General features: G+C 38.0%; 1 protein-coding gene across 2 annotated transcripts in view; it reads left to right on the top strand.

Moving 5' to 3' along the window:
* The window catches only part of LOC126236326 (run domain Beclin-1-interacting and cysteine-rich domain-containing protein), a 214,055-nt gene that overhangs the window by 185,182 nt on the left and 12,526 nt on the right, over positions 1-16,347 (top strand). For both annotated transcript variants that reach the window (XM_049945543.1, XM_049945542.1), the window contains exon 10: positions 3,585-3,767. In XM_049945543.1, the coding sequence (XP_049801500.1) occupies positions 3,585-3,767 (183 nt within the window). The remainder of the gene's footprint in view (positions 1-3,584; positions 3,768-16,347) is intronic.

The following is a 16,347-nucleotide window of genomic DNA, read 5'->3' as shown; positions in this document are numbered from 1 at the left end:
ACTCTGGAAGATAGATGTAAACTATCCTGAGTAAGTGTATTAACAAAGTTCCAAGACCCAGCTTTGAATGATGACCCTAGGAAAATACTACAACCCCCTATGTATCACTCACATAGGGATAAGGAGGATAAGATTAGAAAAATTGCTGCATGCACAGAGGCATTCAGACAATCATTCTTCCCACACTTCATACGTGAATGGAGCAGGAAGAAACCCTTGTAACTGGTACAATGGGACATATCCTTTGCCAAGCACTTCACAGTGGTTTGCAGAGTATAGATGAAGACGCTTTCAATTTCTTTGTGTAGGATGTCCTTCTGCCATTAAATTAGCCCATTGAATGTGCAATTTTCCATGGTGTGTTGTGAGTGAAGTAGTGAGACTGACTCTGTGTTTATGAGAAGCTTCGATTAACTGTGTTGGTACATGTGCTGGCTGAAATGTCACACATCTACACTAATACAGGATATGCAGATATGGTTTACGTTTAAGGCTTCTGCAATGGCAGGACTCCTACTATTGTTGAAGAATACCAAAATGTCAAGCTCCTGGTGGTAGTGTTTATAAGAGTTTCAGCACATCGCATGAAACAGGTATTCTCCTAAGTTTCCATTTTTTTCTAAACATGTAATTCGTCAACCTGTGCAGGAACAGAAACATGAAATGGTGCAGCGTGGTCCTACTACCAGCATGCAGCTACTTTCTGCTCTTATCAGTGTTCCAGATTTGCATTAAAAACACATATTTGCAACTCACTTCCAACTCCCGCAAGCTTCCCTAGCTGCAAGTCACTCATACCCATTAGTCAGTCACTGTAAGTCACTTGTACCCTCCCACTCCCTGTTGCCCTTTCTCACTCACTCATTTACCCCAACTAATTATTGTCATTATCTCTTTGTGTCTCTCTTTCACTGTCTCCAATGTCACAGTTACAGTCCCCCTCATTTTGTCCTACTACCACAGTCTCCTCTCACTGTCACTGTTTCCCTCTTGCTCCCTCTCACTGCTAATATCTCATTCCTTTCTTCCTTCGTCCTGCTGCTGCGTCTTCTCACTGTCACTCTCTCTCTCTCTCTCTCTCTCTCTCTCTCTCTCTCTCTCTCTCTGTTCCTTCTTGTCATTGTCGTATGTTCTGTCTCATTATCACTGGCTGTCACCCACTTCCAGATTCTCTTTCTCTTTATTCCTCCTCCCCAAGCCCCTCCCACAGCACTGTCTCCTTCACTCTTTTCTTAGCACTGTTCTGTCACTGTGAACTATACATAATTGATTGATCACTATTCATACAGTGTGACAGGTGTTTACTTACAGGTGTTAAAATAATTAAAATATAAAACTAAATTAAAAGTCCAGTAGTTAACAGTAGCTGTATTTATTGAAACTGATCAGACATTCACACAAGCAATTTTGCAACTTTTATGTCGGGTCTTCTGATGTTCATAATGCCGTGAGATATGATATAAAGGTAACTATTACAGAATGCCACAGAGTAACAGCTGGTGTGGCTAGACAAAGTTCTCAGCTTTCTTCAATTGGTGAAACCACCATCACTGACAAATGTCCAGTCTGTGTTAAAATTACAATGAGAACTGTCGTCACTTGACCAATTAAAATATGTTCCTGTGGGACCTATGTGGAGCAATGGATAGGCAGCTCATACCCCACTTTTCAGTCAGTGTTTTAAATGAACTGGAACATATTCGTATTTTTGTGCTCTGATAGAAGCATTTTTCTACTGGTTCCCTTCTTTTCCCTGCTGCAGCAGGCATGTAAACCGTATGAAAAGAACTTCATGGGTCAGTAAGATTTTTGGAAGTTTCCTTATTTGAAACTGATATAGTTCAGAACTAATTTTACACTCCAGTCTGGTTTTTAAATGCAAAAAATGTTTGCATATGCTTCAGTACTAAAACACTAGGTTCCCAGATGATAATGTAGGCACTTAACAGCATATTTCTCTGTGCTATATCACTTTTAAACTATGTTTTCACCTCACACCAGATGTTATGTGCATATTTTATGTGTACTAGTAGGGTCATTTGCATCTCATAAATGAGCAAATGTATGGAGAAAACCTTAAAGGTAGTTAGAGACCGAGATCTTAGGAATACGTCCTAAAAATTACAATCATTTGCTGTGCATAACCGTCTCTGAATCCGCAGCTGGGTTGTGGTACCCTTAAACCTGTTTCAGGGGTGTTTATTGATAGTGGATGAAGATTTTTGAAAATGAGGAGATGGCTGTTCTAGATAAAAGACTAGAGAATATACCATTAAAATTTGAGCTATTTGCTGCAGTTATTTATTATTTATATTTCACCTCATACTGGATTTTACATGTAAAAGTAGAGTAACTTTGAACCTCTCTATCTTGGAAACACACAAAGATCTCAGGATAATTTTCAAGGTTGTTATAGATCAGGATCTTAGAATTATATCAAAAAATGTTAGCTGTTTTTTGTGCATAGTTGTCTCGGAATCCTCGGCTGTGTTTTGGCCCACTGCTGACTGTGAAAGTATAGTAAAGAAAAAAACCTTTTTTGTGGTTTGTTGAGGAACTGCCCATGAACTAATGGTGCCTCCATAAGCCCCTTAAGACCCACCATACCTCACATCAAATGCAAAAAGAATCAGATGAATTGCTCCATTTGCCTGAGCAGGAGAAAGGATGTAGCATTCATACTTTTGATCCTGCACTGTAGGATAGTGACACTAAGACAATCTTTCTGTTGGATAGCAGTGGCTTATCTTTCTTGTAGCAAAGCCCACATCATGTACTGTTCACAGATTTTGAGAATATGTTCTTTACAAAGGTGCATTCTGATTTCTTTTCTTTTCTGTAAAAGTATCATTTTTCCCAAGAATCTGCTCATGGAAATGCAAATTCGTTGTCAACAATCAGTTCAGTTTATTGGCCACAAAAATGCAATCACATATCAGGCACGTCGTGCAAGTAATCTCAACTTTATTTACTACTCATCAACCATCCTGCTGGTACAAGTTTATGTATGACAGAATGTGTTTTTAATCTCAAAGAGTTTTCTGTGTTATCTTTTGTAAGGTTAAGAGAGTGGACTCACATTCAGCCATGCTGATTCACATTTTTGATGATTTCCCTGAATCCTTCAAAGTAAATGTTGTAGTGATGCCTCTGAAAAGGACGTGGCCAGATCCCTTCCCCATCGCTGAATCATGCTCTGTTTGTAATGACCTGATCATCCGTAGGACATTATGCCCTAATGTTTCCCTTTCTCCATGAAATCAGTAAGACAGGAGGACAGTGGCCAACAGTGGCAGTGTTAAACATGACATTATTGCAGCCTCTCACTATCACATTGTTTACTGCCGCACACTGCCCTGGGATAGTAAAACAGTACTTAGGAGAACAACTCATGCTTGTCCCAAAATACTACATTAATTATATGCCCTTACATACTTTCTTACTTACATTCAAGAATTTAATTGCTCAAATAAAAGTGAAAAATTATATTCTTGTACAGTGCTTGCTAACTGAAAATACTATAACTTGAGCCACTAGATCTTTGTTGTCACCTAGCACTGAATCTGAATATTGTGATACCACAGGCGTAGGACATTGATGGTGAAGCAAAACTACCGCTGTGCTGGTTGCGGTATGAAGGTGGCACCAGAATATTCAAACCGTTTCCGTTATTGTGAGTACCTGGGTCGATATTTCTGCACTGGGTGTCACACAGGACAACTGGCACCAATTCCAGGCAGAATACTTACAAAATGGGATTTTACAAGGTGAGTGGCTCTTTTCTTCTTATTTTTATTCTTCTTCTTCTTCTTCTTCCTCCTCCTCCACCTCCTCCTCCTCCTCCTCCTCCTCCTCCTCCACTATACCTCCACTTCTGCACTAGTTTCCTAATTGCACTACTATTCAACCTCCATTATAAGACTTTTTGTTCTGAGTTACTGAGTGTTGAGTCTATTATCCTTTTAAGTTTATGTTGCATTATGTGGTTTAGCATTCAATTTTGAGACACAGATTCTCTCCAGTTTTCTGTGTATAAGGAATCTATTTGTGATATTTGAGACTTTCCTGACATAATCACTGCTTCAAAGATTCACAGGCATCAACAAAATTGGATGTTATTTTCTAAACAGCACAATATTTTCACGACTCAGCTTCTAGCCATCTTCAGGTGCACCTTGTGAAAATTTGGTGCTGTTTAGGCAATACTGTAGAATGTTATCCTTGTGAACCTTTCAAGCAAGAATATTCCTTTATTGGCTGATGTATACAACCCAGGGCAACTGGGAGATCCGGGAAAAACCCGGGAATTTTTTCATCTGGGAGAAAACCGGGGAAAACCCGGGAATTTTTTAGAATTTCGGGAGTTTTTCATTGTTTTTGTTTTCACTTAAATTTTTGTAATTTTGACTGGTAAGAACCAGCACTCTAACAAAGGATATTGTTCGATCCCACTACTGCAGAATAATACTGCAGCAATAAAACATAAATGAGAGAAAAAGAAACCACAAATAAAACTTAAGTTGCAAAGGAAATGCACCATATACAACAACAAAACACAGTGCTTATACAAACGTCTACCAACAGCAAAATGTGTCGAAGGCTTCAGGAAGACTATGCAGTGCTTCATAACAACAAATTGCCTTATGAGCATGATGTCACAACTGTTTACATTAGATTCATTTGAGCAAGCGGGCTCATGCGCATGCGCAGTTGAGTCGTGTGAGTAGTGCCCTCTCCCGCTTCTGGCTGCAAAAGGTGGCTGTTAGCTGTATAAGCAGTAGCTGCAAGCTGTCGGATGCTACCCGGAAAAATTTTACTGGCGTGCCCAAGCTGCCAGATTCATGCATGAGCATCAGGCCCAGATCTGGGGGGGGGGATCTGACCCGGGTGGCAATTTTGGGGGGGGGGGGGGGCAAATTCATATTCCTGAGGAAAAAACTGTAGTTTCACAAAGCGCCTAGCATCCAGTGCACGTTGGTCTATTGATTATTCATATGATTTTGAAATGCACCCCTGTTTGATTTTGAACACATTCTAGGTTGATTTTTGAATGCCTGGCGTAGTGTATGTGATGTGTCTGCCAGGGTAATCCCCGTCACATCTAGAAATAAACCTTCCTGCACACAAAAGGGGATGGGGCTATATGAGCTGAGTGGTATAAAGCCGAACAGGTGAATACCAATCACTGTTTGTTTATGTGGTTGACTGGGTTTGCGAATGATCAGCGTTGTTATAATTACTAGTGAAATCCATAGATTCAGACTACCAGAATGGAAATAAAAGACTAACAGGAACAACAAATATTATCTTCTCAGTGTATCCAAGAAAATGAAATTTTGACAGAACATCTGTGGCCAGACATCTACTCTAGTAAGGGCCAGTTGTACAGTCTCTGGCTAGCAGCTGCTTAAGTTCTATTGTGGGAGTAGCATAGAAAACGCGTTATACGAACACATAATAATGCCTAACTGGGTTATAAATGCGAGATAACTAAATCGGTGATTGTGGCACGGTTAGTGAAGTTAACCGAAGAGTAAGTTTTGACAAGAATAGTTACAGAATTAGTGATGACAAGATTGTTTGTTAGAACAAGGAAGGAGAAGAAACGGGATCATCACATACATTGTGGAAGAATATGTCTATTCCAAATTTATATAAAAATTTTGTACTTCTACTTTCCGATCTCATGCTTGAGAAGCTGGAGTGTATGAATGAAATGTGAAACTATTTCCTAACGTAATGCTTTTTGCTTGTAGTAGGCCTAATAGACATTTGATATTGGTAATTCGTGAATTATATTCTGTTGTGTTATAAAAATGACCATTTGTGCCAAAACAATCTCGTTTATTTGGTGTATGTTACAATTGCTGCAATATTAGACAGGCCTATTTCATTGTCTCCAGCAGACAGTGACAAAATACACATAATCAGATCGATAAACCACACCAGCCATGGGTACTACTTGTGTTAACAGCATTTTCAGTATTAGACAACGACATTTCGTTTGTTCATGTAGCAAAATGTTTGACAAACTTTGATGAGGTAATAGATTCTTTCACAGAAAGGAAAGTACACCATGTAAAGCTGTAGCAAGATTAGAGAGAAAACAATGCTAAGACTTAAGGATTGGAGAAATGTATACTGTCTTGCTTGTCTTTTGTCATTACTGGTTTTATGTATCCTATATTTAATTTTATGTCACACTAAACAGCAAGTTATTAGCTAATAGGCAATAAAGAGTGCAAATTTTCTGAAGAGTTCTTGTTCTCCCGGTTACAAATAATCCCATCCAGTATTAATTGTGGGCTTTTTTTTAAAGAGGGGCAGTATGTCAAACCAACCGACTGGGAGCAGCAGAGGCATCACAGGACATTTTAATTGCCACTGTCCTGAGTATAGTTTGATGGCATCCATTACAAAATATACACATTTGAATTCTACAGAGCAAAATACAGTGATGTGTGATAGAAGAATGCTGTGGTAAGAGGCGTGGGACTGCACCATGGTACACTTAAGACCAACATGTGTTACATTTCCTAGAACACACATGTTTTATGCATCAGACTCTTCAGAAAGATGTGCACTACAAAATGAACATATTTTTGGAAGGTCAATTTTTTAAAATTTTTGGCATCCTACCTCAAACGCTCAATGGGGAAGGAGGGGGTGCCGTCGCTATCTAGTATTGCCCTGGTTCGGAAATATCGTAGATCTGGGGCTGATGCACACAGCAGTCTGAGTTGTAGTGGGGAGGTGGGTAGTTTCCACATGAGCCGTGTTTACATTTAGTGATTTTGCTGGTTCCTCTTTGTTTGCAGTTCTCACTTCAAATGAAAACAAAATGGGTGGCAGGTAAAATATGAAGATGATAGTTGTTTACTGTTGTAGTTTTTGCTCTCCGCCTTTCTCACATGAGCCTGGCAACTATTTTTGTGGTCAGCCAGAAAGTGATGGAGAACATACTGACCTTAGTTTCCAGTCTGCATGGCCACATTTTGGTCCAGCCCACTGAAAGAAATGTTTCTATTCTCTTTCTACGTAGCCGGACCAGGACTATGATTATAAATGAAGGTATAAAGGTCCAGTTCAAACACATATTGACTCAAGTATCTTACGTACAACACTTTGAAAGTCATTAGGTTCAATTGACAGTAAATCTTTCTATCTTAAACAGCACTATTATCAGTTCAGAGGCGACCTCTATGATACATTCCCCTGACTACTAATGCTCAAATAAATGGTTGAAATAAATGCTCGCCACGAAAGTGGAAATAATAGTCACCACTTGCCATGCAGATTTGTCATTATTCACAGACAGCAAACTAACAGTCCCTTTAGCAAAATCTAAGTGATCCAGGACAGTGTACAGTACCTACCAGTTATTAAAGAAAATATGCGTTTTGTCACAGTCCATCTCTGACGTCATCTGAGGCAGAGCATGATCCGACGTTTAGTGTGGATCTACCAGTGGCTGAATGTAAAGTGAACCTTCTCCCTGCCTCTTGGGCTGTATTTATATATTTGCCACAGCAGATGGCCGAGGGAACATCTGTTGTCATCTGCCTTATGCACACGGCAGTAGCCTCTGCAGGACCGCTTTCTCGGACACATAATCTTTAATAACAGAGTTATGAATTAATTTAGACTCTTCTTAATTTTTATGTATATTCTGGTAAGTTGCTTGAAAGCACAGAGAAAGTTTCAGCTTACTTGACTAAAAACTTTGTCTTCTAGAAATTTTAGAGTGGAACCAATGGTAGATTGTTAGCTCTGAACTATAACTTTAATAGAACTCGCATTGGCAGTTATTAATACTACAATTCTAAAATTCCTTACAGCTCTATTATTTAGTAGGTTTTATCATCTGTTGTACCAAATTTTTCTATCATTAAAATCACAGGTACTTAATCTAATACAAATGGGTAAATTTTAGTTACAAATTTGGTTCTCATTAAATTACTCAAAAACTATAAGAGGTAGCTTAACATAGTCTCTTACTTATTATTTTTAGGTTGAACTGAAGCATACAACAAATTTTTACATTTCTAAGTTTAATATTTAGCACCTTCAATTTTTCTTAAAAATGTTGATTTTGTCTGCAATTTTAATTCTTTTGCTTTGAATCTTGCACTACTTACTTATAACCTCCATAGGCACATTCTGACCAAATTCTGGCTTTCTAACTTTATTATTTAGGCCACTTATTTTTTTCTTAAAACTGTATTTTTACCAAAACTATTGACCTTAAGACTTGACATCTAAAATGTTATTACAGTAAAATATATGTTGACAGATTTTGAAATGGAAATTTGTCCTTCAATTTTATACTTAATTACGGTGCAATACTTGTGCGCTACACGCAGACACATTAAGTTGACATAGTGCTGATATCAGTGAATTGGGGCAAGTCTTAGGCACACTCGCTTGCCTCTGTATCTCACACACTATACAGTGCTTGTTTCGCTTCATCGGGAGCTTTCAAGTTAATTAAAATAAATTCACATAATTACGGAAGACTAAAATATTTTATTAGTTTCAGTTTTTATTTCATTTCCACCTTTCTGACAGTCAATCATTAATCGCCTTGCAGAAGAGTGAAGTAATTTTTGTCGGTTTGCTAAAGAAATTTGGCTTTTATTAATCGTTTCTGCTAAGGCAGTCCATTTATTTGAAACAAAGTGTTTAGTTCCACACCATTGGCTAGTTTCAACTGTTCACTGCGTTTCAAGTGCACATTTTCATGTTCTAGCATATGAGGCATTATGCCATAACAAAGAACCAAACATGAGATGATACAGTACTGGTACTCCAAAAAAATTTACATCTGAATCTGGACATATGAATGTGCACTTAAAGCCAAATTATGCATTATACTATGGTTCACAAAATTCTGATGCTTTTGGAGTACCCTCTGATGTCTTTTTTCTTTTACGACATAATGTTTTACACGTACAAACATACGGGCTTCCTACGTCATCGTAGCTGCGCAAGTGCGGTGACACCTGTTATCTGATGCTCTCTGGAAACTGCAGAAGAACCTATCTGTAACAGGTTGCGGGAAAATATTGTGAATGGTGGTTTGAAAAGCATTACTTTCAATGTAAATTTCCTTTTATGCAAGATGTACTATGCCTAAGAATGTACAATGAATTTTGTAAATGACAGATTGTTTGACTCTCATTTAAAAATCAACTCTTTGAGGATGACCATTTAGAAGAAATTCGAGCCCAGAAGTTCAGACATTTATGTCATTATTAAAAATTTTACTTGCCCTTTTGTATTATGTATCTGAAAGTGTAACATGCACAAAAAAGATCAACATTATATGTGAAACCTTAGCTTCTCTTGCAACTTATTAATGGGGGTAGCATGTCATACAGGCCAACTTGGAGCAGGAGAGGCACTACACGACATTTTAATGTCCAGCGTCTATACTCATACCAGAGGAAATTCAGAAAAATAACATAATCCTTTTTTAAACATCTGAAATTTCATCATTTTTTTCACTTACTATTGGCTGCATTTGTTGCTAAAGGTACACTTTTTTAGAGAGATTCTTCGCTGAATTTTGCACAGCATACAAACTGTACTTACAGGTGTATGAAACTCTAGAATCTTACAAATCTGTTAAAGAACTGTGGTAAAAATTGAGATAATTGACTATAAAATTTGAGCTTTTTCTAAACATGAAGTTGAAAATGTAAAAGCTCATTCATTTTTTCATAAATTAAATAAATTCTAGAGTTTCTTACACCTGTAAGTATGGTTTGTATACTGTGCAAAATTCATTGAAGAATTTCTCTTACTTATGAAGAAAAGTGTACCTATAGTGACAAATGCAGCCAATAGTAAGTGAAAAAATGAAATTTCACATGTAAAAAAAATATTTTGTCATGTTTCTTAACTTCCACTGGTATGAATGTGAATCCTGGATCCTTCCAGGTCATGCTGACTAACTTTTATGAATTTATTCGTAAAAGTATAGACACTGGAAATTAAAATGTCCTGTGGTGTGTCTTTTGTTCCAAGTTGGCCCCTTTGATGTCCTACCCCCCCCCCCCCCCCTTAGTCTTAGAGACCAATGTTATATGTGAAAGCTTTGCTTTTCTTGTAGCGACACTATGTATATTAATGTAGGCCATTTGTGTGTTCGCGCTACTCAACAGTGATGTTGATATTGACTGACTACATCATGTGTCCTATGCTCTGAATATTCACCGTCATTGGCTAGCGAAATCACATGTCACAAGCTATGCCTGGCTTACAAAAGCGCATCACAATCTCGATTTCAGTGTTTCGGAAAGTAACATGCGGTGTTTGGTGGAATTAGAATTTATACTTTTGTAATATGAAAATATGCAGCGTACGTGTTACTGCACATCACAGTTCTTTCCAGAAAGTAGAAAGTGGTTTTTTTTCTTCTCTCTCTCTCTCTCTCTCTCTCTCTCTCTCTCTCTTTTTCCAAAGTGCCTCAGATTATTGGGCAAAAATGGACAATGCATGGGTGAGAAAATAAATAGATATAATGCTGGACAACAACTAAGGATGAATGGCAACTTTATGATGGCTCCATAAAAGCCTTTGTCTATCTGAGGCCTGCCAAACATCAGCACTGCCCCACTTTGTTAGATGCCACAACTTTCACAGTAGAAAGTATCTCCAATACTGTCTGCTTATGCATGATGCATCTGCAGTGATGATCAATTTGTTGGCCAGTACGGTGAAGTTCTTAGGCTGTGTCCTATGTATGCGTCACAAGTGACCAACAGCGAGTGACGACTGGATATGCAAGCAGCAGCAACGGGCGAAAAGCTCAGTTGTCTTGCATGCGAGTGACGATCTCACGCTACAAGATGGCTACTTAGAGCCGACCAGCTGTTTCTATAAAACAGCATCCCTAAACTGCAGAATACTGTAGCTGGAGAGTAAGGCTAAAAAATTAGCTTTATGTATGAAAATAAAGCAAAAAGGAATGCTACGCATTAAATTTACTAAAGGAGGAATCTTCTTGGAGAATTTCATAATTTATATCATCAACTATGATCACCAGACACATTCTTTGAATACACATGAATGAGCAGAGCAGCATTCAACATCAACAAATTAAAGATGATATTTTTCACATGATCAAGAACTTTTAACAGCCGATAAATGTGGAAGAATGATTGACTACGTAAATATAAAGAATAAGCTGAACAAGCATGAGCTAGTTGTGGTATAATGGCAGCGTCTCCAGTTTGTGATTGCAGCTACGAAATGGTACTTGGTTCAATCCCAGCTACTACCTATATTTTAACTGGCTCAACGATATTTCTGTATACTAAGTTTTATGTATACTGTTTACACTGCATTGCTAAGTGTATTTTTCAGGTCTTGCCAAAGTACTTGATCTTTAAGTGTATACACACCTATCCCAGTACATCCCATACATTAACTTCCTAATAAATTACAATTAACAACCACAAAATTTTACAGATATTTGATGATGTGAACGTAATTCGTCAGCAATCAGTGTTAAGGCCAAGTGTTTTAGGTAATCTAAAAGTCTATAAAAGTAAAGCATACAAAATTTTTGAAAAGAAACTCAAATGTTTTGTGAAATGATTTGTCTAAAAGTCTGAAATAAAAAATATTAGGGAAACATTTGATGCATCTCATTTTCTGTTTATGATTTCGAGCATCATTCAAAGGCATGTAGAAGGATTCTCTGATCTATTTATCTCTTTTACACAAATCATTTCAAAAAATAATAGCCCAATTTCTTTCATTTTTAATTTCACGTTTTATTCAGAAAGCATGATCTTAAGGACTCCTCATTTGCCTTCCTAACGTCTTCTGTTCTCGAAAATTCTAATTTTGGTACTTGATTTAAAGGAAGCCTTTTTGACATTTAAATACCGCCCCAATGTATCTTTTTATGTGCAAAATAGCTACACCTTGAACAGATAAACTTTCTGACACTTAATTAACATAGCTTGGCTTCAGCTTTTCATGAAATTTCTCCTCAACTCATTAATTTTCCTTCATTACCCTGATTACTTTCAAGCAGTTAAATATTTTTGTGCAAAACGCTGGTCACTTTGATACCCTGTTTACCTGTTTCTCTCTCTTTGGCTATGAAAATTATCATGGGGTAATTTATAGGGAGTCTTGTTTTCGCTCTGCCCATGTGTTAATAAAAACCTATAGTGTTTATCATACAATAAAATAGTCCTTTATGCATGCTGTCGTTTCCTAAGAATGTCACCAAGCGAAGTGGCACAGTGACTAGCACACTGGATTCGCATTCAGAAGGACGACGGTTCAACCCCGCGTCTGGCCATCCTGGTTTAGGTTTTCCGTGATTTCCCTAAATCGCTTCAGGCAAATGCCGGGATGGTTCCTTTGAAAGGGCACGGCCGATTTCCTTCTCCATCCTTCCCTCACCCGAGCTTGCGCTCCGTCTCTAATGACCTCGTTGTCGACGGGACGTTAAACACTAATCTCCTCCTCCTCCTCCAAAGTGCCGGGAAATTCTATGCTGGTTTATAAAACCATAACTATTCAAAGGATTGATAAATTTTACAGTTCAGAGGAAAAGTATACTGTCACTTAACACAGAAAAGTGTATTTTCACCCGGGAGAAAGTGTATCTTTAACCGAGAAGCCCGAGAATTTTTTTTCCTTGTCCGCGTATACACTTGAAGCTGATAAGCCATACTTGTTGTTGTTGTTGTTGTTGTTGATGTGTTGTTGTTGTTGTGGTCTTCAGTCAGAGATTGGTTTGATGCAGCTTTCTGTGCTGCTCTATCGTACGCAAGCTTCTTCATCCCTGAGTAACTACTGCAACCTACATCCTTCTGAATCTGCTTAATGTATTCATCCCTTGGTCTCCCTCTATGATTTTTACCCTCCACACTTTCCTCCAATCCTAAATTCATGATCCCTTGATGCCTCAAAATGTGTCCTACCACCCAATCCCTTCTAGTCAGATTGTGCCACAAATTCCTTTTCTCACCATTTCTATTCAGTACCTCCTCATTAGTTAATGTGATCTACTCACCTGATCTTCAGCATTCTTATGTAGCACCATGTTTCAAAAGCTTCTATTCTTTTCTTGTCTAAACTATTTATTGTCCATGTTTCACTTCCATACATGGCTACACTCCATACAAATACTTTCAGAAAAGACTTCCTGACACTTTAATCTATACTTGATGTTAGCAAATTTCTCTTCTTCAGAAAGGCTTTCCTTGCCGTTGCCAGTCTACATTTTGTATCCTCCCTACTTCGACCATCATCAGTTATTTTGCTCCCCAAATAGCAAAACTCATCTACTACTTTAAATTTCTCATTTCCTAATCTAATTCCCTCAGCATCATCTGATTTAATTTGACTACATTCCATTATCCTCATTTTGCTTTTGTTGATGTTCATCTTATATCCTCCTTTCAAGACACTGTCCAATCCATTCAACTTGTCTTTCAGGTCCTCTGACAGAATTACAATATCATCGGCAAACCTCAAAGTTTTTATTTCTTCACCATGGATTTTAATTCCTACTCCAAATTTTTCTTGTGTTTCCTTTACTACTTGTTCAATATACAGATTGAATAACATCGGGGGTAGGCAACAGTACTGTCTCACTCCCTTCTCAACCACTGCTTCCCTTCTGTGCCCCTCGACTCTTACGATTGCCATCTGGTTTCTGTACAAATTGTAAATAGTCTCTCGCTCCCTTTAATTCACACCTGCACCTTCAGAACTTGAAAGAGAGTAATCCAGTCAGCATTGTCAAAAGCTTTCTCTAAGTTTACGTAAGTTTGCCTTTCCTTAATCTATCTTCTGAGATAAGTCATAGTGTCAGTATTGCCTCCTGTGTACCAACATTTCTATGGGTCCAAACTGATTTTCCTTGAGGTCACCTTCTACCAGTTTCAATTCGTCTGTAAATGATTCATGTTAGTATTTTGCAGCCATGACTTATTAAACTGATAGTTTAGTAATTTTCACACTTGAAGTCTGAGGATATTTTTCCTGTCTCATACATCCTGCTCACCAGATGGTAGAGTTTTGTCATGACTGGCTCTCCCAAGGTTTTCAGTAGTTCTGATGGAATGTTGTCTACTCCTGGGACCTTGTTTCGACTCAGGTCTTTCAGTGCTCTGTCAAATTCTTCACGCAGTATCATATCTTCCATTTCATCCTCATTTATGTCCTCTTCCATTTCCATAATTTTGCCCTCAAGTACATTGCCCTTGAATAGACCCTCTACGTACTCCTTTCACCTTTCGGCTTTCCCTTCTTTGCTTAGAACTGGTTTTCCATCAGAGCCTTTGATATTCATACAGTTGGTTCTCTTTTCTCCAAAGGTCTCTTTAATTTTCCTGTAGGCAGTATCTATCTTACCCACTAGTGATATATGCCTCTACATCCTTACAATTGTCCTATAGCCATCCCTGCTTAGCCATTTAGCACTTCCTGTCGATCTCATTTTTGAGACATTTGTATTCCTTTTTCCCTCCTTTACTTGCAGCATTTTTATATTTTCTCCTTTCATCAATTAAATTCAATGTCTCTTCTGTTACCCAAGGATTTCTTCTAGTCCTCATCTTTTTAACTACTTCATCCTGTGCTGTCTTCACTATTTCATCTCTCAAAGCTACCCATTCGTCTTTTGGTATTTCTTTCCTCTGTTCTTGTCAAACATTCCCTAATGCTCTCTCTGAAACTCTCTAGAACTTGTTGTTCTGTCAGTCTATCTAGGCCCCATCTCTTTAAATTCCTACCTTTTTGCAGTTTTCTTCAGTTTTAATGTACAGTTCATAACCAATAAATTGTGGTCAGAGTCCACATCTGCCACTGGAAATGTCTTACAATTTAAAACCTGGTTCCTAAATCTCTGTCTTACCATTACATATTCTATGTGAAACCTTCCAGTGTCTCCAGGCCTCGCCCACGTATACAACCTTCATTCATGATTCTTAAACCAAGTGTTAGCTATGATTAACTGTGCAAAATTCTGTGAGGCGTTTCCTCTTTCATTCCTTATCCCCATTTCATATTCACCTACTACTTTTCCTTCTCTTCCTTTTCCTACTATCAAATTGCAGTCCCCCATAACTATTAAATGTTTGTCTCCCTTCACTATCTCAATAATTTCTTTTATCACATCATATATTTCATCAATCTCTTCATCATCTGTGGAGCTAGTTGGCATATAAACTTGTACTACTGTGGTAAGCCTGGGCTTCGTGTCTATCTTGGCTACAATAATGTGTTCACTATGCTGTTCATAGTAGCTTACCTGTGTTACTATTTTTTTTATTCATTATTAAACCTACTCCTGCATTATCCCTGTTTGATACTTATATTTATTTATATGTGGTGTCTGTTCTCCCCACTTACCTGTGATGTATAATTCTGTATTCCCCATAATCTTATTTTCACTAATGTGGAAATACAGAATTAATCTGCAAGCATTCAGTGTTGAAAGTAAGGGACTATGGTATAGGGATGTAGACAGTGTGACATGTGGAAGTTTGGGTCGGCCTGCGAGGCGTGCACAGATACCTTAATGGTAAAGCGACCGCTTCTGATAAGCGGAAAATATGGTTTACAGTCCTGGTCCAGCACAAAGTTTTAAATGTCACTAACAGGTAGTATCTGTACCTAATACAGCTGATGCCAAGTTATTCACGTCCAGTGGATTTACTTGGTTTGGTTCTACTCTATTTTATGTGCCCCGTCATACCATTACTTGTCCTTAAAGGGAATCACAGATTGCCCATAGGTGACTAAATCAGCCATATGGAGCATGTCTTACTGAGTAGTTTAACCCTCTAAATGACTCAGTACAAATTGGTCTGTTCGCGGCTATTCCATCATTTGGAAAATGTTCCTGTAAACACATTCAGAAACAGTACAGGCCGTTGTTCTTTGCAAGCTGTTTGTGTATTAAATCCATCTCTTCTTCCAAATATAAATCTTCTCTGGAATTCCCACGAGGGTTTTTATTGCTCTTAACACATAATTTGATTTCCTTACCATATTTGGTTCTTGGTTCCTGTAGCTCAGTACAACCCTTTTTTCTGTTCCTGTTCGGGCTTTTCAAAGTTCACTGCAGAAGATTTCAGCTAGTTCTGAATCTGTATTTTAATAAATGCTGAAGTTGACTTTAAGCTCCTGCCCAGTTCAGAACTGAGTTATTTTTGCTGGTTGCCCATTAACTTTCCCTTCTTTAAATGCCCTTGTGGTTGCCTTATTTTCTGTCTCTTTACCAATGAGGAGTAAACATTATCTTTTACTTCCATAATAGCCTCTGCACTTTGTAGCATATTTTGCTTTACTTGTGTAATATCCTCTCAT

Source organism: Schistocerca nitens, chromosome 2 (genome assembly GCF_023898315.1).
Source record: "Schistocerca nitens isolate TAMUIC-IGC-003100 chromosome 2, iqSchNite1.1, whole genome shotgun sequence".
NCBI lineage: Eukaryota > Metazoa > Arthropoda > Insecta > Orthoptera > Acrididae > Schistocerca > Schistocerca nitens.
This window is presented reverse-complemented; position numbering and strand designations above follow the sequence as displayed.